Source organism: Puma concolor, chromosome B1, assembly GCF_028749965.1.
Source record: "Puma concolor isolate L17-30 chromosome B1, mPumCon1.1.hap2, whole genome shotgun sequence".
Classification (NCBI taxonomy): domain Eukaryota; kingdom Metazoa; phylum Chordata; class Mammalia; order Carnivora; family Felidae; genus Puma; species Puma concolor.
The window spans coordinates 54,360,967-54,384,438 of record NC_141670.1 but is presented as its reverse complement, the minus strand read 5'-3'; the positions used below and the strand labels follow the sequence as shown (position 1 = coordinate 54,384,438).

Genomic DNA, 23,472 nt, shown 5'->3' with positions numbered 1-23,472 from the left:
CCAGTGGGAGGCTATGGACTAACCACACTGAAGTGATGACTCACTTGTGGGTGGTTTAACAGAATTTGTAGGAATAGTTTAGGCAGCAAGAATAAATATTATGGGAATAGTCCGTACTGATTGAGAGAAGAGAACAGATCTCATGAATGTGCAAATATATCAATCCTTGGTGTTAAAAACAAAATCTTGGGTCGCCTGGGTGGCTCAGTTGCTTGGGTATCCGACTTCTGCTCAGGTCATGATCTCCCGGTTCCTGAGTTCCAGCCCCGTGTGGGACTCTGTGCTGACAGCTCAGAGCCTGGAGCCTGCTTCAGATTGTGTGTGTCTCTCTCTCTCTCTGCCTCTCCCCTGCTCACACACACTCTCTCTCTCTCTCAAAAATAAATAAATATTTAAAAAATTTAAAGTTAAAAACATATATCTATCCTCAAAGGCAAAAGGCTGCTGTGTCAGTGTAAGTAGTAGGTGCTTAGGTAACAGTAACTTGAAATGCATAAAACTGTAGCCAAAAGAGAGGTTTAGGCAAATGAAGCTTTAAAAAAAAAAAAAAAAAGCAATTTCTTTCATTTTGTCATCAAACACAACGTATATTGTCCAAGAAGAGCTAGAAAGTACATTTTATTGTTCACATAGAAATTAAAGGAACTTTTTTTTTTGAAACATCGTTTAGACCGAACTATGGGCTTTTTGCAAAAGAAAAAAATAGATATAATTGAGCATTTCTTTGATCCTATATGAATCAGTTATATAACAACATGCATCGAGTTGAAGTATTCGTAAATTTCACATGCATTTGTTTTCTGCTGTCACTATGAAAAATACTGAGCTATAAATAGTTAAAATAATTAATCTACCACTATAATTAAGAAATATTGAACATCATAAAACCAGAAGTCACAAGCATAATAAAGAATGCTCAAACCCTACCTGTGTTGTAATGTTTAGTGCAGTATCGTAAATCTTTCTCTTCTTTCAGCAGAAACTGGGGCAAAGTGAGTCCTTCGGCCACTTGTACAGGCGCCTCATCTTGCCATTCAAAAATGAGATCATTCATTGTGTACCCAACTAGGTAAAACATAATAAACATATTAATAGCATAAAAGTGCATTCAAAGAAATAAAATTAAAAAAACCAAAAAACTTGTACATTTCACATAGGGTGGGAAGACCAGTGTCATCTTAACTCGATAGACTGACAGTTTCATCTCACCAAAGTCTGTTGAAATCTATTCTCATAGAATACTCACCAAATAATGTGAGAAAACATAGTAGGTTAATAAAAACCATGACATGGCATATAGAAACTTCAAAGGACATGCATATCCATTGTTTCCTTGGAATGGGCCACAACAGAATTATTACAACAGTTCATTTTGGTTCCACTCCATTAGATATCTCCTCACCTCTCAAAGTACTCAGGACTCTTTCAACAAAAACTGAAATTGTTACTGATTAGGAAAAGGCCTAAACTGTAATATCTATGGGGGAAAATATCAAGGCTTATATCTTTCTTTTTCTCTCTCTCTCTCTTTTTTCTTTCTTTCTTTTCTTTCTTTCTTTCTTTTTCTTTCTTTCTTTCTTTTCTTTCTTTCTTTCTGTTTATTTATTTATCTTCAGAAAGAGAGAGCAAGAGAGAAATACAGAGGAAAACACGAGATGGGAAGTGACAGAGAGAAAGAGAGAGAGAGAATCCCAAGCAGGCTCTGAACATTGTCAGTGCAGAGCCCGACATGGGGCTCAAACTCATGAACCATGAGATCATGACCTGGGCCAAGATCAAGAGTCGGATGCTTAGGCGACTGAGCCACCCAGGCACCACAAGCCTTCTAGCTTTCTTGATTTAATCATTAACTATTTTAGTTGATGGCATTTGCTTCTACATTCCAAATCCCAAAATGAACAAAACGGTATTTTAAATAGAAATGCCAGCTATTCAGAGAAACTCAGAGTACAAAGAAAATCCATGTGAGACAGTTTGTGGAGGAGGAAACTCTTGCACATACTATCGGTGAATTCAGGACAGAATTAACCAATATATTTTGTAATAAGTCAGCATCTTTTAGTAAATGAAAAATTCATATTTATATAGGAGTGGCACCTAAGAAAAGAAGGATTTCATCTTCCCCCTGTTCTGAATGAGAAGCTGCTGAAACATACACTTAAAGACAAAAAGTGAATGGAGCTTTTGGAGGAAGACTGCTACCATGGAGGTAGAGAGAGGACATAGGATCTGGCTTCTGAGCTAAGTCAAGTGGGCGATAAAGGAAGCAGGAGCTCTAAATCCATGAAGCAGCAAGCAAGGGAAATTGTCTCAAACAAGCTATCCTGGAAATGAGCTGGTGTTGTAGGGAAGAGGCTGTTGAGTGATTAGGAACAACTGGTATGGAGCAGATTTGGCTGGACAGAGCAATGTGTACGGAAGGGAACTGATCATCCTCCCTTCTCCCACAATACCTGGAAAAGAACCTTCTGGAAAGAGCAGAATCTGGAGTCAGAGGTTCAACTGCACGCACCTAACCCTCGGGCATATCTAGTGGAATATACTCCACTGGTGGCGGGGATGGTAATAGTGAGAGCATCAGTGATTAGAGATAGGATCTCTCTGGACTTGGCGGGAGTCTGCTGTCGAAGTTTTAGCACAGTGTCATCAGTGTGATGGCTCCTTATGGAGCGAGAACTATTTGCTAGCTGTTGGAAAGTCACCTAGAGTGAAGGCGTATGTCTGAATTCTGGTTTCAGAGCAGATATGGGAACCTACAGGGCTACGCTTGATTTGCTTTAACTGTAATACATTTCACTGAACCTCGCAATTAATGATTTGGTTACTAGTGATTAAAAGGCTCTTCCTTATATTCATAAGCCCTCTGATATATCCATTATAAATACCATTTTACCCAGAAAGAAAATACATGCAATTTCTTAAAGATCAAAGGTAGTAAAACAGGGGTGGCTGGGTGGCTCCGTCGGTTAAGCATCTGACTCTTGAATTCCCCTCTGGTCATGCATGATCTCACGGCTTGTGAGATCGAGCCCCATTTGGGGCTCTGTGCTGATAGCACAGAGCCTGCTTGGGATTCTCTCTCTCCCTATCTCTCTGCCCATCCCTCCTTGCATGCTTTCTCTCTCACAGTAAATTTTAAAAAAAGACATTAAAAGAAAGATATTAATACAGGCACCACTGCTTATCTGCTTCCAGGTAAGACATGTGCCATATTCTCCCATACCTGCAATGACTAAGACAAAATATGTGAGATTTCATCCCAATTTAGACAGACCAATGGAGAAACTTCATTTTGTTTTTACATTCTAAGTTTTTCTTGGGGTCTTCTGTGAAAAGAAACGAGCTCTCTGAGATTTCCTCAAAGCAAGCTGTAGTCTCTAATGCCATTTATAGGCAGAATTTTTAGCTTCCTTATGTTAGACAATTGCCCACACAAAGTGACTTAGGTATGGGAAACTCATAATCAAAATATGCTAGCTCCTTATGGTCCCTGAAATATCTGCTTGAAACCAGAAAGATAATAGTCGGATGGCATGGATGGGGGTAATTCTTTTGTTCTGAGAAATTTACTCGAAAGTCCAAGGAAGATAACTAAATGGTAATTTTGTCTCAATAAACCTTCAAATGTGACTTAAAAAAAAATCAATACTCTTTTCCACAGTTCAAAGTGTTGTAACATTCTTATGCTCTTGTTTGGGAGATCTTGATATAAGCTTGAGAATGTTAAGGAGAATAGGATTGACTAATGAGATCAAGGTGGTGAGGTGAATTGCCTTGTATCATAATGAACTTCACAACAAGAAATACTCTATTCAGGGAACAGAGACATTAACCCTAATTTCAGCCAACAATCCCATATGGTAGCTGCAGTGAAACATGTGCACAAATGGTTCAATGCAACCAAACGTTCAAGTATTTACCGAGCACCAACTGTGTGTCAGACATCCTCCTAGGCTGCAGGGATGGTGAGGTGTTATCACAGGGTAGAACGTAAATGGCAGGGGAGAGGTACAGAGTGCTGAGTGCATTCAGAAGGGGGATCTATGATAGCCACTTAGGCCTCATTTGAGTTGGACCTTGAAAAAAAGACGTGCTTCATATAAAGAATGTGAGAAAAAAATAAGGCCCTCAGGCACAGAGAATGGTGTAATTAGTTGAGGGAAACTGCAAACTCCCAGGGTTTGTAATAGACATAGAAATAGCTTCGTTTGTTCTAGAGCCAGTTTGCACGAAGGCGATATGGAATGAAAAGATAAATTAATGTAAGAGAGTGTGCATTTTAACTTCCAGGTTGAGAGCTTTGATTTTTTAACATTCCCTGTGGGCAATGATGAACAATTGGAATCTCATGAGCGGAGGAGTGATATGACAAAAACTAGGCTGTAGGAACATTAGCCAGATCCATTCATGAGTTTCTCAAGGTTCCCATAATTATGAGAAGACATTCACCTTTTTCCTTGTGTTGACATTAGCTGGATCGGATGGTGAAGAAACAATGGAGGGTAAAACTTCTGGTGCTTTAGCATAATTAAAGACAATGGCAACAAACTACCTGCGTGGCTATTGTGTTCTTAATGCCACATCTTGTAGTGTAGTACTAACAATGCTAATTCTAAAGAGGGTCTACCATCCTTGATGAAGCAGTAACAATGATCATTTTATGACATTTTGACTCTTATGTAAAAGCCCTTTTAATATCCTGTGTGTTAAAATGTTAAGTACCTAGAAAGTACTTCAGCTGCATACTGTGTTATGATGGTTCTTCTAAGGAAGGGTACCGGGGTGACTGATCGGCCAGTTACACCAGTTGTGTTTGTGTGTGTGTGTGTGTGTGTGTGTGTGTGTGTGTGTGTGTGTGTGAAACATCATTTTTACCTGAAAAAAAAAAAAAGGCTGGTAAACTATAGTTATTATTTATGGCAAACCATTTTCTCAAAAACGAAGGAAGTGAGTCTTACATATTGAGGGAAATAGCTGAGAGTATTTGTCATCAATGATAGATGTTGAACTTTCAAGTCAAAATTGGACTCTTGGAAAAATTGTTTACGCGATACTTAAAGACATTTAAAGTTCGAGACTTAAAGTTCGAGAGAGAGATAGAGAGTGGTGGGCAAGGGGCAGAGAGAGGTGGGGGAGGAGAGAATCCAAGCAGGCTCCACACTGTCAGCATGGAGCCTGACTCGGGGCTCGACTCACAAACCGTGAAATCATGACCGAGTGGAAATCAAAAGTCAAACGCTTAAACTACTGAGCCACCCAGGCATCTTTGTTGTTTTAAAGGGTTGAGTAGTGTTTCATTGTATGTATATACTACTTTTCTTTTTTTATCCATTCATCTGTCAATGGATATTTACATTATTTCCACTTCTTGGCTATTGTGAATAGTACTGCAATAAACATAGTGGTGTTAATATTTTTTTTGAGATCCTGATTTTAATTCTTTTGGAAAAAAACCATAGAAGTAGAATTACTGGATCGTATGGTTCCTATTTTCAATTTTTGCTACAACACGGATGAACCTTGAGGATATTATGCTAGGTGCAATAAGCTAGTCACAGAATAACAAATACTGCATGATTTCATTTATATGAGGTATATAAAATAGTCAAATCAATTGAATAAAAGAGTGAAATAGGGACTGAGGGTGAAGGGAAAATGAAAATTACTAATCCACCAGCCTGAAGTTTTAGTCAAGCAAGCTGAATAAGTTCTAGAGATCTGCTGTGCACCATTGTACCTGCAGTCAACAATAATATATCCTTAAAAATTTAAGAGAGCAGAACTCATGCTAAGTGTTCTTGCCACAATAAAATAAATTTTTAAAAAGTCGTTTGCATTCTTGAGATGGCAAAGAAAAAAAACCTCTCATTCTTTTCCAATGGTCCTTAAGGAATATAAGTCAGAGATAATATTTCAGCAGCTTGTTTTGTCAACATTGGGGATTAATTAAAAATATATTTAGGGAAAAATAAGTTGAGGCAACTTCGAAGTTTCAGGTCTAAGTAACTGAAAGGTAGCTATGCCACAGTCTTTACTTTATATTTCATGTCATTAGAGTAGCCTTCTCTGACCATCTTATAAAATACTTTTCTTCCAAACAGTCTGTTCACTTTTCCCACAGAACTTATCTCTACCTGGCATTGTATATATGCATCAAGTTTTTAGTATTTTTCTACCTAGCCTCCAAGAACTGAGACTTCATAAAAGCTGAGATTATTCCATTTTGGTCACGGGCATATTTTTAAGTACCTAAAATAGTATATGGCATATATCAGGAATTTGAATATTTAAATCAGAAATAGATAAGGGAGGAGGTAGGGGAGGGTGTGTGTGTGTGTGTGTGTGTGTGTGTGTGTGTGTGTTTGTATTTTATTTTTTTATTTTATTTTAGACAGAGAGAGCATGTGAGAGGGAGAGAGGGTCAGAGGGAGAGAGAGAAAATCTCAAGCAGGCTCCACACTCAGAGCAGAACCCCATGTGGCATTCGATCATACTATCCCAGGATCATGACCTGAGCCAATATCCAGAGTTGGATGCTCAATCAACTGAGCCACCCGGGTGCCCCTATGTGTGTACTTGTATATGAAGAGCTTATTTTGGGGTACCTTGAGTTTAAGATGCCAGCAGAAGATGCAGGTGTTGATGGTCATAAGTCTGAACATTGACTTATATGTTGAAAATAGTTGAAATCATTCACATATGTTCTGAAAATGAGGTCAAGATCAAAGATAAAGGTTTGAAAGTCACCTACCTATGGATGATGATATTAAAATTACACATCGTGGTTTGCCAAGACAGCCCTATAGTACTTGTTTTTTTCCTCATATCCTCTCTGGCTTAGCATTTGTTCTAGATTTTTCATTTTAAAATTTTATTTATTTATTTTATTTTATAGGGAGAGAGAGAGTGCGATTGGGGGAGAGGGGCAGAGGGAGAGAGAGAATCTTAAGCAGGCTCCACACTGAGTATGGAGGACTTGATCATACAAATCTGAGATCATGACTGAGACAAAATCAAGAGTCAGATGCTTAACTGACTGAACCACCCATGTGCCCCAAGATTTTTCATTTTTAGATTAGGTATTATTAGTCATTGTTTTAAAATACATCATTGTTGGGGCGCCTGGGTGGCGCAGTCGGTTAAGCGTCCGACTTCAGCCAGGTCACGATCTCGCGGTCCGTGAGTTCGAGCCCCGCGTCGGGCTCTGGGCTGATGGCTCAGAGCCTGGAGCCTGTTTCCGATTCTGTGTCTCCCTCTCTCTGCCCCTCGCCCGTTCATGCTCTGTCTCTCTCTGTCCCAAAAATAAATAAACGTTGAAAAAAAAAATTTAAAAAAAAAAATAAATAAATAAAATACATCATTGTTGCTTTGACTGATCTTCAATTTTACTTCTAGATTCTCCCATGGCATAAGAGAATGAGACTATTTTAATAGTTTCACATTAAATTAAATTTGTACAACAGCAAACATCTGGAATGGTCCATCTGTCTTTATTGAATCCTCCCTGTAATGAAGAAACTACCATCTTCCTTTCAGAGGATGCTGACTCCTGAATTGAGTAGGGGCAGAGTGTGTAACTTTCCCCCTCTGCTGCCCACATGGTGTACAAACCTGTGACATCTGTAAGGTGGGTTAAAGTATCCAAGTGTCATGGATATAAGTTACAAAACTATAAGTGAAAGCTGAGCAGTGAATGCTTTGAAACCTACAAACATTTCTTTATTTCATTATTTGGCAACACTCTTACATTTCACAATAAATCCTTTTAGCAGAATGGGCTAAAAGAAATGAAAGTTCAATATTCATTGAAAAATCAAGCAACAAATTTCTATTTTACAAGAAAGTTGATGATGAATGTGTAACATAAATAAAACATTGTCTATATCTAACATTCACAAAAGCTCTGTCCACATAAAAGCCACAGGAACACAGAGCTAAAAACTCATCAGCACCTACTTCAAAAGATACAGTCCTTTCAAGAACACTGCCCAAAGATGATCATTTGATATGTGCATTTGTAGGGAAAGCATTTACATATTACATTATAGAAACCAAGTCTTTATTTATATCAAACTGCTGCTTTTCTGAATTAATTTGACTCTTTTTTCATTTTAATTTTTCCTGGAAAAGTGCATGATGGGAAATTTGCAAGCAATGAAATGATGTGAGGCTTGTTTCAGTATCATTTCCTATTTTAAAGAGAAAATTGGTTAAATCACTTTTAAATTAATTTTTAAATCTAATTCTGTAATCAAAGTAAAGCTTTTGGAATTACATTTGTTGAAGATGAGCTATGTAATGTCACTGTAAATTCCATTGAGAAGTCTCTCTTAAATTCACTTAAAAAGTTCAACATTGAAAATAAATGTCACTTGCTTGTGATAGAGCTGACTAAAATCTCTGTTGGAATTCATCACAGTTGTAAAAAAGCCAGTAAGTCACAGGGATAAAAGGTACAGCATAGGGAATACTGTCAATGGAATTGTAATAGTGTTGTGCGGTAAGACACGTTAGTTGCCTTAAGGTGAGCACAGCATAACTTAAAAGAAAAAAAAAGAAATCTGTGGAGCTGCAGCGTTTTTGGAATTAGTTATGATGCATATATGATTTATTTTATATCCATAAACTTTTACACTCTATCAATGAAAGAGTAGCAGTAGTCATTAACATTTATGACTTCTTTATTGGAACAGAGCACCTGAACTATATTTCCTTGTATCTGACAAAGCTGATGTAGAATTAAAAATTACATTTGATTATGGCACAACAAGCCTTCTCTATTTACTGCTTGTTATCTGGGAAATTTTTTTTTTATTTTTTTTTTTAATTTTTTTTTTCAATGTTTTTTTATTTTTGGGACAGAGAGAGACAGAGCATGAACGGGCGAGGGGCAGAGAGAGAGGGAGACACAGAATCGGAAACAGGCTCCAGGCTCTGAGCCATCAGCCCAGAGCCTGACGCGGGGCTCGAACTCACGGACCGCGAGATCGTGACCTGGCTGAAGTCGGACGCTTAACCGACTGCGCCACCCAGGCGCCCCGTGGGAAATTTTTAAGAAGTATGAACATTTGAAGAAGTATTTTGTAAATCATCGTGTATGTTCTGCAATTGTATTGAACTTTTGATAAATACGTTCTCTAAATTTTGGTTGCAGTTGTTTAAGATCAGTTGGAAATATTTAATCAAATTATTTTAAGAATGGAACACTAAAATTTTGCATTTTGAAGCTTTTAGAAATGGTAATTATAAAAATAAAATTTCTATGCAGGAATACCTTGAGATTAATCCCTATAATATAAAGGAAAAAATAAAATATTAAATGACATGCACTATTTTTTTATTGGAATTTGATAGCTGTGTTTTGGAATGGGAAGATTATATTGATAGACTGCTTGTTTTTAATTGGATAACTTATATTGAAATGGAAATGGAATTGAGAAGACATGTACACCCAAATCTAAATTAGACAAAAAATTAAAAAAGATTCCTAAGTAGAAACAATTAATTTGACTGAGTTTTGTCCTAAAAAACATATTTATTGATAAAAACCCCTCTTATTCAAGACAAAGACAATATCTATAAAAATAAATGGCTTAAATAGTTACATATATCAATATAAAATACATAAAATCAAGCTCTGACTTTATCAAGTATTGTAGCTACCTCAACTATAGAGAATATTATCTCATTGAAATCATTATATTATATGGCAAGGTCAACTGATAGTGTTAACACTTTCAAATTTAATATCAAAATTGCAACTTTAAAGAGAATTCCAATTATTTTGGTTTTCTCTTTAATATATATATACTTATATATATGTTATACATTTATATATATAATAAATATACATAATATATAAATGCATATATTTATTTAGAAAGGACATACTTTATTAATTATTACTATTATTATTTTGAGAGGGAGAGAGGGCACCAGCACAAGTGGAGGCAGGGCAGAGTGAGCAAGAGAGCAAATCTCAAGCAGGCTCCATGCAGAGCCAGAGGTAGGTCTCCATCTTCAGACCCTGAGATCATGACCTGAACAGAAATCGAGAGTCTGACACTCAACTGATGGAGCCACCTAGGCACCTCAGAAAAGATAGATTTTAAAAAGAAATAGTTTAGGACTATTTAATTGACCCATTAACATTCTAAAAAACCTGTCAGTTAATAAATAGATCTTATAAAACACAATAATTTCAATATCTGTGGTGCCTTTCCTTTAGTCTTTTAAGTGTCCCCATTTTAAGAAGTTATAGGTTACCCTGATAATAGGGAGGAGCTTTAGCGCCCTGATGGCAATGAGAAGAAATGAGTGGAAGACCACATGAACCGACGTCATTTCACCACTTTCAACCCTTTCTACCCTCCACTTCAGGATGTTTCACCATGGCTCTGCGGGGCTGTACCTTCACATCCAATAAAATCTGAGGCTGGTAAAATCCATTTCTCTTGGCATCATCATACTTTGATGTTTTCCTTTGTTGCGGGGATACAACGTTTCGGCCATACCTTCCAATCAGTTCTTATCTTCATTTACTCAGCCTTCAGGCTTTGTTCTAAAATCTTTTTGTTCCCTCAAACAATATGATATGGAAGCTACTTTGGTGTAAACCTCATGGTGGGTCAGTTGGAAATTGAGATTCCCAGCTATATTACACGTTCATGAAACATTTATAACCGTACACATAGCCTGTGTGTGTATATGCACACACACACACACACACACACACACACACACACACACACACAGTGAAAGAAGAGGGGTCACGACAAAACTGGTTAACGCTAGTAAGAAAGGATTGTTCAGTTGAGGCTAAAACATGTTTTTGTTTTTCAGTCTCTTTTGTTCAAATTTCCCAGTATAAACGTGCTGGTTTTGAAGACATCATTCAGATGTATTATGTTATCATTAAAAAAAAAAAAATCAAATAACCTTTGGTTATTTAAAAAACAGTTCAAAAGACTACAGGAAAATAAAAGAAAAAGGATATTGTTTAATACCTTATAGTAGTATGTAAAAGAAATATTTATTCAAAGGGAAGGTATGACTGACAATATATTTAAGCTGAAATCCGTTTTGAGAGTTATAAATAAACTATAGATTCACGTTCAGTTTTAAGTGACCTAGAATCACATTTGGCCCAGCTTTCTCAGTCAAATAAAGGAGAGAGAGAGACTGAGATTTCTCGGTTTGACACAGCTTGCAAACGCTGATGTCCTTAACTAGCAGCTGGAATTTAAAAAACAAGAGGAAGAAAATGCTCACTCTTGGCACATGTTTGCTGATTATTGCCAGGAGGAATATTACTCAAGTAAATTTTATTGACTTGACAAGGAACAACTGCTATGTCAAAATGTATTTAACTAAAACATTTTTATTTATAATGTGTGCATTATTTCGAATAATCTTACCATTAACCAGGTTGTTAGATGTGGTTTCGTTTAAGTTATAGGCCTGCTAAATTATCTTAATAATTACACTTTCTCTAAGACTCTCTGGTAAACTAACCTATAACAATTACTCTACTAGTATTTTGGCTACTAAAACTAGATTTAAAAAGAACTAATGCTTGTTATAAATTTGTGAGCTGTTAATTCACAGAAGTTTGCTCTGTCCACTTGATAGTTGTGTGACTGTGGGAAAGTCACTTTACCTTTCTAAACCTTCATTTGCTGATTTGTACAATAAAAAAATAATAAAACCTATCTCATTAAGTTGCACTTAGGATTAAATCAAATAATATATGTAAAGGATAATACAACCACTGTGATGTCACCTTTTTGTAAGACACAACTACACCATCTTTTTTTTTTTTTATTGTCATGTGTTTAGAATATCTGATAATCAACAAAGTCAAATTAGACAGATCAGGACAGACTGAGACAGAATAGTCATGGTGTTAAAAGGGTGCAATAATGTTTAAGTGGGGAGTAATTTTATGAGTAGCTAGTTCATCAATGAATATTTTTGTCTCAGGGAAAACTTGCTTTCTAACTAACATTGTAACTGTAGAGGCTTCAGTAATAAATACTCGGAAAAACAAGAACCATCTGTATCTCTAACTAGCCAGGCAAAAGGCATAGAATTATTTTGAAAAATATCCACACTGTTTTAAATTATAAAAGAGCTTGAAAACAGTAGAGATCATTAGGAAATAATTGTGAGAAATCTTCACCAAAGTCCTTAAATAGTCTCCAGAGTAACCAATCTGCATCATATCAGATGTGGTTTTGAAATGAATCTGCAAACTAAATAACAAAAACTTCCCATCTGTCTTTAGATCTTTCCATCCAAAAACCCCATTAAAGCGTATTTTGAAAGTTTCTTACAATTTGTGTCTAATTTTTTTTAAGTTGACCTTAAGAATATCTTTTCCTATAGTTTTAGGGATTTAGGCTGTTCCTTGTGGAAAAGGGCCCTTTCCTCCCTGAATTATTTCCTTGTATTTTCTTTTCTAACCTGAGTAATTAAAATTTCTTTAGCTTTCTCACACTGGTGAGGTTTTCCTGTTTGGTTGCCAACATTCGTCTTTAGATAGGAAATCAGGAATTAGATCTTTTATTGATATAGTGACAGATTATATACACCATGTCATCTTTGGCTTTTTATAAAAAAATGAAGCTTTATTACGAGTCTAGGAAATTATTACTCAATATTCTACAAAGATTAAAAATATCCTCCATCCCTTACTTTGCCTGGGAAACCTGTCAATTTCGAAATTTTCTTTATGGTATAAATCAAAGGCTGAAAATTAAATCTTTCATTTTGGTCTCACCCCTATTCCCGCACATCAATTTCTACTGTCAATCCCTCAGGGGCACAGTCTAAGTCATAATATGGCTGTGTTTCCTTCCCTCACAGATTAGCTATTTGTGAAGCAAACAGACAAAATGCATTTATAAATAAAACTGTGATATCAATAAAAATTTGTCTTTTGAAGAGATAGCTTTGTGTTTTATTTCCTACAGCCAATTAAAAAAAGAAAGGATTAGGGGCGCCTGGGTGGCTCAGTCTGTTAAGCGTCCAACTTTGGCTCAGGTCATGATCTCGCAGTTCAGAAGTTCAAGCCCTGCGTCGAACTTGGAACCTACAGGCATCCTTAGAGATATATTATTGGTTCCGTTCCAGACCACTGTGATAAAGCAAATATTGCAATAAAGCTAGTCAAATCATTTTTTGGCTTCCCAGTGCATATAAAAGTTATGTGTATACTATACTATAGCCTATTAAGTGGGCAATAGCATTAAGTCTAAAAAAACACACTGTACCTACCTTAATTTAAAATTATTTTATTATTAAAAAATGCTAACCATCATCTGAGCTTTCAATGAGTCATAAACTTTTTTGCTGGTGCAGGGTCTTACCTTGACACTGATGGCTGCTAAGTGGTCAGGGTGCTGGCTGTTGAGGATTGGGGGGGTTGTGGCAATTTCTTAAAATAAGGCAACAATGAAGTTTGCTGCATCGGCAGACTACTTTTCACCAATGATTTCTCTGTGGCATGTGATGCTGTTAGATAACATTTTACCCACATCAGAACTTCTTTTAAAACTGGGGGCGGGGGGGCTCCTGGGTGGCTCAGTGGGTGTAGTGTCTGACTCTTGATTTCAACTCAACTCATGATCTCACGGTTTGTGAGACTGAGCCCTGAATCAGGCTCTCTGCTGACCACACGGAGCCTGCTTGGGATTCTGTCTCCCTCGCTCTCTGTCTCTTCCTTGCTTGTACTTGCTCTCTCTCTCTTTCAAAAATAAATAAACTAGGGGCGCCTGGGTGGCTCAGTCGGTTAAGCGGCCGACTTCGGCTCAGGTCACGATCTCACGGTCCGTGAGTTCGAGCCCCGCGTTGGGCTCTGTGCTGACAGCTCAGAGCCTGGAGCCTGTTTCAGATTCTGTGTCTCCCTCTCTCTCTCTGACCCTCCCCCGTTCATACTCTGTCTCTCTGTGTCTCAAAAATAAATAAACGTTAAAAAAAAAATTAAAAAAAAAATAAATAAACTAAAACAACAACAACAACAACAACAACAACAAAACCTGGAGTCAATCCTCTCAAACCCTCCTGCTGTTTTATTGACTAAATTTATGTAATACTCTCAATCCTTTGTTGTCATTTCAACAATCTTTACAGCATTTTCACCAAAAGTAGATTCCATCTTAAGAGACCACTTTCTTCGTTCATCCATAAGAAAGAGTTCCTCACCTTTTCAAGTTTGATCATGAGCTTGCAGCAAATCAGGCCCATCTTCAGGCTCCACTTCTAATTCTAGTTCTCTTGCTTCTCTACCACTTCTGCAGTGACTTCCCTCTCTGAGGTCTTGAGCCCTTCAAAATTTTCCGTGAGGGTTGGAATCAACTTCTTCCAAACTCCTGTTCATATTGATATTTCCACCTCTTCCCATGGATCACAAATGTTCTTAATGGCACCTAGAATGGTATATCCTTTCTAGGTTTATAATTTACTTTGCCCAGATCCATCAGAGGAATCACTAAGTATGGCAGCTATAGTGTTACAAAATGTGTTTATTAAAAATAAGACTTGAAAATTAAATTACTCCTTGATCCATGGGCTGCAGAATGCACGTAATGTTTGCAGACTTGAAAACAACATTAATTTCATTGTCCATCTCCCACAGAGCTCTTGGGTGACCAAGTGCATTGTCAATAAGCAGTCCTGTTTGGAAGCAAATCTTTTTTTCTGAGCAGTAGGTCTCAACAGTGGGCTTAAAATATTCAGTAAACCATGCTGTAGACAGATGTGCTGTCATCCAGGCTTTGTTGTTCCATTTAGAGCACAGGCAGAGTAGATTTAGCATAATTCGTAAGGGCCCTGGGATTTTTGGAGTGGTCAATGAGCATTGACTTCAACTTAAAATCACCAGCTAACTTTGCCCCTAACAAGAGAGTCAGCCTGTCTTTTGAAGCTTTGAAGCCCGGCGCTAATTTCTCTTTTCTAGTTAGGAAAATCCTAGATGGTATCTTCTTTCGATAAGTGGCTGTTTCCTCTACATGAAAACTCTGTTATTTAGTGTAGCCACCTTCATTAATTGTCTGAGCTAGATCGTCTAGGTAACATGCCGCAGCTTCTACATCAGTTCTTGCTGCTTGACTTTGCACTTTGATGTGATAGAAATAGCTTCCTTCCTTAAATTTCCTGAACCAAACTCTGCTAGCTTCAAACTTTTCTTTTTTAGCTTCCTCACCTCTCCCAGCCTTCACAGCATTGCAGAGAGTTAGGGCCTTCCTCTGGAACACCTTTCGGGTTAAGGGAATGTGGTAGCTGGTTTGATCTTCTATCCAGACCATTCAAACGTTGTCCACATCAGCGGTAAAGCAATTTTGCCTTCTTATCATTTGTGTTCACTGGAATAGCACTCTTGAATGCCTTCAAACTTTTCCTTGTTATTGGCTAATGGGCCATTCCAACTTGGCTAATTGGCATAAGATCCCTAGCTTTCAGCTTATCTCAGCTTTTGACATGCCTTCCTCACTAACCTTAATCACTTCTAGCTTTGATTTAAAGTGAGAGATATGTGGGGGCACCTGGGTGACTCAGGCAATTAAATGTCCAACTCTTGATTTCAGCTCAGGTCATGATCTCATGGTTCCTGAGTTTGAGTACAGAACCTGCTTGGGATTCTCTCTCTCTCTCTCTCTCTCTCTCTCTCTCTCTCTTTCTCTCTCTCAAAAAAAAAAAAAAAAAAAAAAAAAAAAAAAAAAACCTTTTAAATAAATAAATACAGTGAGAGATCTATGAATTTTTCCTTCATCTGAACACTAAAAGGCCACTGTAGAGTTATGATGGCCTAATTTCATTATGTCTCAGAACATAAGGAGGCCCAAGGAGAGGGAGAGAGATGGGGCAATGGCTGCTCAGTGGGGCAGTCAAAACACATACATTTATTGACTGAGTTCGCTGTCTTATATGGGTGTGACTCGTGGAGCCCCAAAACAATTACACTAGTAACATCAAAGATCACTGATCACAGATCACTGTAAAAAACATAGTAATAATGAAAAAGTTTGAAATATTGTGAGAATTATCAAAATACAATCCAGAACCCAAAGTGAGCAAATGCTGTTGGAAAAATGGTGTTGATGGACTTGCCTGATGCAGGCTGTCACAAACCTTCCACTTGTAAAACACACGTAATGTCTGTGAAGCACGATCAAGTAAAAGCGCAATAAAATGAAGTGTGCCTGTATACATGGGGCACCATTCTTTCCTTTGGCTTCGGAGGAATTCTCAGTGATGAGATTCAGCTTTCTAGGTCACTCTAAGGATAAAGTTCAGTTTTACTGTGGTTAGTTCATGTTGATTTTAAATGGCAGCAGAATGAATCACTATGATAAACACCATTTGAATTGCAGCTAAGACATTTCTATTTATAGTTAAATATTGAAAAAAGGTAATTTTGGTTTTCTATTGTTTCTTGAAGTTCAGCGCGAGTGCTACATGAATGTATGTTCCATGAATAGAATAAGAATATTTGAAAAACAATCTCTAGGACACACATGTTAAAATGTTACAAAGAGTTTTCAGTGACTTTCTCTGTTTTACCTTTTCTGTTCGTCCTCCAATTTTCATTAAACTCAATGATGCTATCTTCTTTTCCTCTCTTTTGCGCTTTCTTTCTTTCTTTCTTTCTTCCTTTCATGTTTATTTTTGAGAGAGAATAAGGGTGCGCAAGTGGGGGAGAGGGAGAAAGAGGGGCAGGGCACACGATCTGAAGTGGGCCCCGGGACGACTGCAGAGAGCCTGATGTGGGGCCTGAACTCAGAACTGCAAAGATCGTCAACCCACTGAGCCACCCAAGTGCCCCCTTTGCTCTTTATTTTTAAGACTACCTTCAGGAATCTCGTTTATCTTCACGTCTCCAAGCAATATTGCCAATCTTATTTCTCTATATTTTCACAACCATTTCTTATTCAGGCTGCATTCCAAAACATCCAGGAATCTAAAATAAATTTCTGGTGAAGTTATGTATTTTTACAAGAAACACAGCATATTTAAGCAGAAGTCAGTTTCTGCACTATTTTCTTCATGAATCGACTCTTCTAACTCATGTAACTGAATGTACTCATGTAACTGAAGCAACACTTAATCCTTGTGATTAAAAGAAAACTTGAATCGTCTTTATGCTTAATTCTTTATGCAAGTCATTGAAAAAGTCCTCAAAATGTTCTGTTTTTCTCACTATTGTCTCAGGTCTTTGAATTTCTCGTTAATTTATGATGACATTAGCTATCCGCAGGGTATGGATTTCTTTTCATTCTCTTTTTCAAATACAGCTTTTGCCTCAGGTTCTTTTCTAATGTCTGATCAGTAGATATGACTGGAAAAGATGGAGTGCTCAGGATTTTCTTGTATTGTTTCCAATCTAGTGGACCCACTATTATTTTCTTCTCTTCACCCTGCATCTCTTATATGCAATCTAATTTCTTTTTTTCTTTGAAAAGTTTCTCCTAGGTTCTTAGACCTTTCAAAGCACCAGTTTTAGGTTTTTTTTATGTGATTCTTTGAATGCTCTATTATTCCTTTTTCGTCTTCTTGAATAAAAGGCTTAGCTCCATGGTTGTTAGTACGAAGTTCTTTCTTTCTTTCTTTCTTTCTTTCTTTCTTTCTTTCTTTTTTTAATAAAAGATCCATTTTATTTTACAGGATTTTGAGCTCAACAATCTCCTTTATTTCTTTAAACAAAAAGTCACTTACTAAATGCTATCGGTTTCCAGATCTACCATTGCATACTAATATGTAATAATTATTGGAATATAATTTATAGCAACTTTATATTGTAGTTAGTCATATTGCATTTTAGAGAGAGATCACAGTCCATCATGTGTTGACTTTTAGGAATTGATTAAAGCTTCCTTTGTGGCTTTTGTAATTATAACATTTTTGTAAATGTTCTTGCATGCTAAAACAATGAGTTTCTCTTTATCTATCTTTAAATTACTTCTGTTCCCATATTTATACCTGTGCTTTCAAGTAAATTACTGATTTGTCTATTTTTTTAATTGTAGTTCTGCCTGCTTTTGCTTTATGTATTTGGAAGTCATATGGAATATGTTTTTATAATTATTACAGCTTCTTTATATATGATTTCTTTATCAACATGTTACTCAAGCATTTGTGTCCAATAATTTTTTCTATACTTATTTTTTTCTGATATTGAAATTATTATCTGGGAATTTTTTAAGAAACATTTCTAGATACACATTTTTTCTGTCTTTTTTCCCAAATTTTTTTGCATAATGGTTTTAAAAAGTGTTTAGTTGACAACATATTGTTGGGTCTTAATATTTGTTAACATCTAGTTTGAGAATCCCTATTTTGCTATGTTAATTTAACCTTTGCATTTGTTTTAATTATGGTAGCACTGAAAGCTATTTTTGCTCTTTTTCTATGCTTCCTCTATACTATATTTTCATTTCTTTCATTTTTCTCCTTTCCCATTTTCTAGCTAATGAATCAGTATTTTTTAGTTCTGGCTTGAAAGTTATTTATTCCCTTTCATGCTACCCTTGGCTTATTTATTTATTTATTTATTTATCTCATCAGTTTCTATCACAGGACTTCTCTTCCCCAGGCCTCTTCCTGCCCACCTCTTTCCAGTAACTTGCTTCTCCAAATGCTAGGAATTGTGTGTCTCCCAGGATTTTAAATCCAAGTCATGAATATACACTTTTAGGGGTGTGAGGTCATTGCGAATTTAGACAAAATATACTTCTCTGAGTATTTTATTCACTTTCAGCACTGCTCTTCCCTTAGTCACTTTCCCTTTTGTGCTAACAGTATCCATGAACATATACTTATCATTTGTAGGAAGAACACCTCAACTGGTCCTCCAGGTCCTTAAAAACAGGGACTTTTGTGCTTTATGTATGTTGTGTTGTGTGGAATATGATACTTCATAGATATTTTCCAACTGACTCTTAGATGAATGAACATTGCTCAGGTCACTTAAGACCATCCTGACCAGTGACAGACATTATTGAACATTCATTGAATTTAAGAAATGTGGATCATTACAGACCATTAAAACCTTTGCCTTTACTAAATGGGTAATGGTAATTAAGTAGGGCACTTGTGTTGAGCACTAGGTGTTACATGTAAGTGACAAATCACTAAATTCTACTTCTGAAACCAATAGAAAGATAGATACATAGATAAAATCACACTGAAGCTTTGGCAACCCCTCTACCTGACACCATACACAGAACTCAATCCAAGATTATTAAAACAAAACAACACATACACACACACACACACACACACACACACACACACACACCCTTTGCCTTTGGGGCACCTGGGTGGCTTAGTCGGTTGAGCATCTGACTTCAGCTCAGGTCTCAGGTCATGATCTCACAGTTTGTGAGTTCAAGCCCCCACATTGGGATCAACTCTGTCAGACTGTCAGCACAGAGCCCATTTTGGATCCTCTGTCCCCCTCTCTCTGTCCCTCTCCCACTTGTGTTCTCCCACCCAAAAAATAAATATTAAAAAAAAAACACTTTGCCTTTAAATTATGTGTCTTTTTTGCTCATTTTCTATGCCTCTCAACCCAATTTGCTTTCTTTTTCTCCTTTGCAGTCAGAATTCAATCAATAAAAGACACTAGTTTCCTTATAGCTCTTGCTTTCCAGCAGATTAACTTGTCACTTTAAACAGTTATTAAAATAAAAAAAAAAAGTGAGTGATTGCTCTAAAAGAGTTCATGAAAAGTATCTTGAAGGATTTGACTTCAGTAGCTTCTGCTTTGACAAGATTTTCTTAGCATCTGCTAAAGAAGTTTGATAAACAGTATCTCTGTTGTGAGCTTGATTAATGTTTAATAAGAGAGCAGGAAGTGTTTAATGACATGTGAGGCAAACTATTCGTTCCTGATAAAGGAAATACGAAACAAGAGGGAGGGGGCAGGAGGCTCTGTTTTCCCACTTAGAGTTTTTGATTGATTTGGAAATGTTCTGGGAAAAGCAGAAACAATGAAAGGTCCTGTTATGTCAGCTTTTTGTCCTGCAAAATAGCCCAGTATGCTTTCCTTACTCTAAAAAAGAAGTTCCTATGACCCAGTTATCCCTCAGGCACTGTACTCTTTCCCATCTTTCTTTAGTAACTAACATTCACGGAGTCATAGATGTTACTCACCACTCCCACTTTCTCATCATGGACTTAAAAAAACACATAAAACTTCAAATCCAGATTTGACCCTCACCATTCTAACCACATTTGTCTTTGTCATAAATAACAATGGCTCTGTTTTCAGTTGCCTTAATTTTTTTTTTTTTTTTTTTTGGTAGCATTTGATGCTGTTAAACAGATCTCAGCAGTTTCTTTTGAGATCGAATGATACTGATTTTAATTTGCTATCTAGGAACATCCCTTGACTGGAAGTCGTTCCAACAACCTCTAAGTGCAGTCATTTCTAAAGGGTCCTTTCTTCTTTGTTTCCCTTTCTATCCTCCTTCAGAAATTTTTATCTTACTGTTTGAACCACTTCCTATATGGCTTTTAATAGTGTATCCCCACTTCTAACTCCTCCTTTTTGGCTTTCTATAGCTAAATTCCCCAAACCTCGAATATATGAAGATGAGATTTGTTAATATTCCCTTCCACATTTATTTCTCATCCTACTTTTTTTCTCTGTTAATATTTCCAGTATGATTCTATTTACCTAAGCTCTGAGCTCATCTGCTCCTAGAGACTCTGCTCCATTTTGTGTCACAGCAAATGAAGGGTGGTAGCCTCTTGCCGCCCCCAAATATGCCACGTTGGCACAAGGATTATTTTGAGCTAAAGATGCTTGAAAAATAGCCGATGCCAGAAGGACACTCTAATCCCCCCCCCCTTTTTTCCCTGAAAACGGGAGATAAAAACTCTCATGTGAAAGATGTGTTCCCTATACCAGGAAAAAAGAAACATTCTTCAGTAGGGAATCAAAGCCCAGAGAATTCTGTACAGACCTCGTTAAAATAATTCTTATCTTCTTTGAGCTTCCCCCACATAGTTTAGTTACCTTTGCACAATGGCCTCTCCTTGTTCAACCTGCTATAAAACATTTAGGTTTTGCCATTTCTCAGTCTTCATTTCATTCTGAGGAATCCCACATTACATAAAACTTACATTAAAAAAATTTGTATCCTTTTCTCCTGTTAATCTGTGTTATGTCTGTTTAATTCTCAAGCCCAGCTGAAAAAGGATACGAGGGTAAAGATAAAATTTTGCCTCCCTTAGAGTATCAACCTCTATTGTTTCTACCTTCCACATCATCCCCCTTTGTCCCTACTTTTCTTCTTCTCTCTTTTTTTTTCTGAATATTATAAAAACTTCTTTTAAAAAAGATGTTTATTTATTTTTGAGAGAGAGGGAGTGGTAGTGGGGAAGGGGCAGATAGAGACGGGGACAGGGAATCCGAGGCACGCTCTGTGCTGACAGCAGCTAGCCCAGTGTGGAGGTCAAACTCATGAACTATGAGATCATGACCTGAGCTGAAGCCGGACATCAACCAACTGAGCCACCGGGCACCCTATGAAACCTTCTTAAATAACTGTGGTTCATTTGACTGAGAGAATTTTTAAGAACATTAAAAGCATAATATTGAGCAAATCCTTTTCTTGCTCCTAACTCTTGAACTGCTCCTCCTGCTTATTGGATAATGACAAGGGAGCATGAGGCAGGCTGAAGGTTAAAGCACAAGCTAGCACGCCCAACCCCAGGTGGGATCTGTGTGCTATTCCTCAAACACTCCTGGCTGCCCAAGAACAAAGAAAAGGGGTTAAAGTGCTTGCCGTGGTAATGTGGGAAACTAAGGCAAATGGAAAATTAAATTCCCTTACTGCCTATAGCCCATTGACAAGTCCTTGAGACTGGCAGAGTGACCTCCCTTTAGGAGCTCAGCTGCCTCAAGGATGACACTTTGCTGGGAGCAAAAGAGAACCTTAGCTTAACATTATCCCAACCTGGAGGATCCTGTAAGTCAACTTCCTTTATCTCAACTGCCCCAAGATATATGCTGGCAATCATACTCCAAGCTTATGGCCCCAGATATATATCTAAAGGATCTCATGACTGAGGTAGTATTAAACGGTAATAAATGGTGTTTCCCTAGCAACAGCTAGACCCTCAGGGTCCTGGAAACGTGTTTCCAAAATTCCTTAGAGACTTACTCTATCCCTGACCCCCTCCCAACCTGAGGGTATACAATGAGTTACTGGTCATGACCCCATGCAGCTCTTCCTGCCCATGGGTCCTGTCCCCTTGCTTTAATAAAATCGCCTTTCTGCACCAAAGATGTCTTCAAGAATTCTTTCTTGGCTATTGGCTCTGGACCCTATGAACCCCCCATCACCCCAAAACTTCATCAGGTAACATCCAGCATGTCTGGTTTAGTAATTAGGGCAGTCATTTGTCTTAGATATTTTGCATATGATTTTTTTCCTGATACCCTTCTATGTACCTCATTTTGTTTGCAACCAAGATACAGAATCAGCCTATCCTCAAAATGCCTTCATGGTATCCACTGCTCTACTTCTGGGAATCTTTTGTTGCCCCTCCCCATTTAGATTTCTAAATAGCACTCCCAACTAACTTTATTCCTGCGAATGCTTACAATTTAAGAACTATTTATAAAAGTAATGCATTTAAATTTAACAAGAAGGAGTTATGAATAAAGAAAGAGAGATTTCCACTTTCTTGCTTCAAGAAGAGACATGGCCACATTCCCCCATGAAGTAGGCTCGCCATCTAGTGACGGATCCACCACACTACAAACCTTGCCTCTGAGGCCGGCAAATCTGGAGACCCACCTTCAAATTCTCCTCAAGGAATCCATCAAACTTCCCCCCCCCCCCAATATGACACAGTACCACATAAAAAAGATTACACAATGATTCCTTTTTTATGGCATTGAACACTGAAAAACAATTAACTTTGGGCTGATTCTTTTTCTTTCTGTCTTTTTTTTAAAGTTTATTTATTTTGAGCAAAAGAGAGAGCAGAGGAGGGGCAGAGAGAGAGGGAGAGAGAGAATCCCAGGCAGGCTCTGTGCTGTCAGCACAGACCCTGATGCGGGGCTCAGACTCATTAACCGTGAGATCATGACCTCAGTTGAAACCAAGAGTTGGAGGCATGACCGACCAAGCCACCCAGATGCCCCTAAGTTTGGGCTGATTCTACAGATAAGTTCAGAGAAACAGAAAAACTTGAAATTTTTATATGTTAACATTAATGAGTGATGTACATGGATCCACTTTACAAGACAAAATTTAAAGGAATGGTTGTAAGCTTGGCTAAATCTCTGATAAAGTGTGAGAAATTTTCCTTCTTCTGAGATAACATATATTACATACCCAGCAGAGTATACTCTGAATAAATATTAGCTGGGTGGTGGCAAAACGGTTCAAAGTAAGCATAAGCTTGGGAACCAGATGGTCTGCTGTCACCACCTCCATAAATTGGAACACAATA

The 23,472-nt window shown here is 37.4% G+C and overlaps 1 protein-coding gene across 2 annotated transcripts in view; it reads right to left on the bottom strand.

Annotated features, from left to right (window-relative positions):
* Nucleotides 1-23,472, bottom strand: part of GLRA3 (glycine receptor alpha 3) — a 201,435-nt gene that overhangs the window by 46,495 nt on the left and 131,468 nt on the right. For both annotated transcript variants that reach the window (XM_025921486.2, XM_025921487.2), the window contains exon 6: nt 928-1,065. In XM_025921486.2, the coding sequence (XP_025777271.1) occupies nt 928-1,065 (138 nt within the window). The remainder of the gene's footprint in view (nt 1-927; nt 1,066-23,472) is intronic.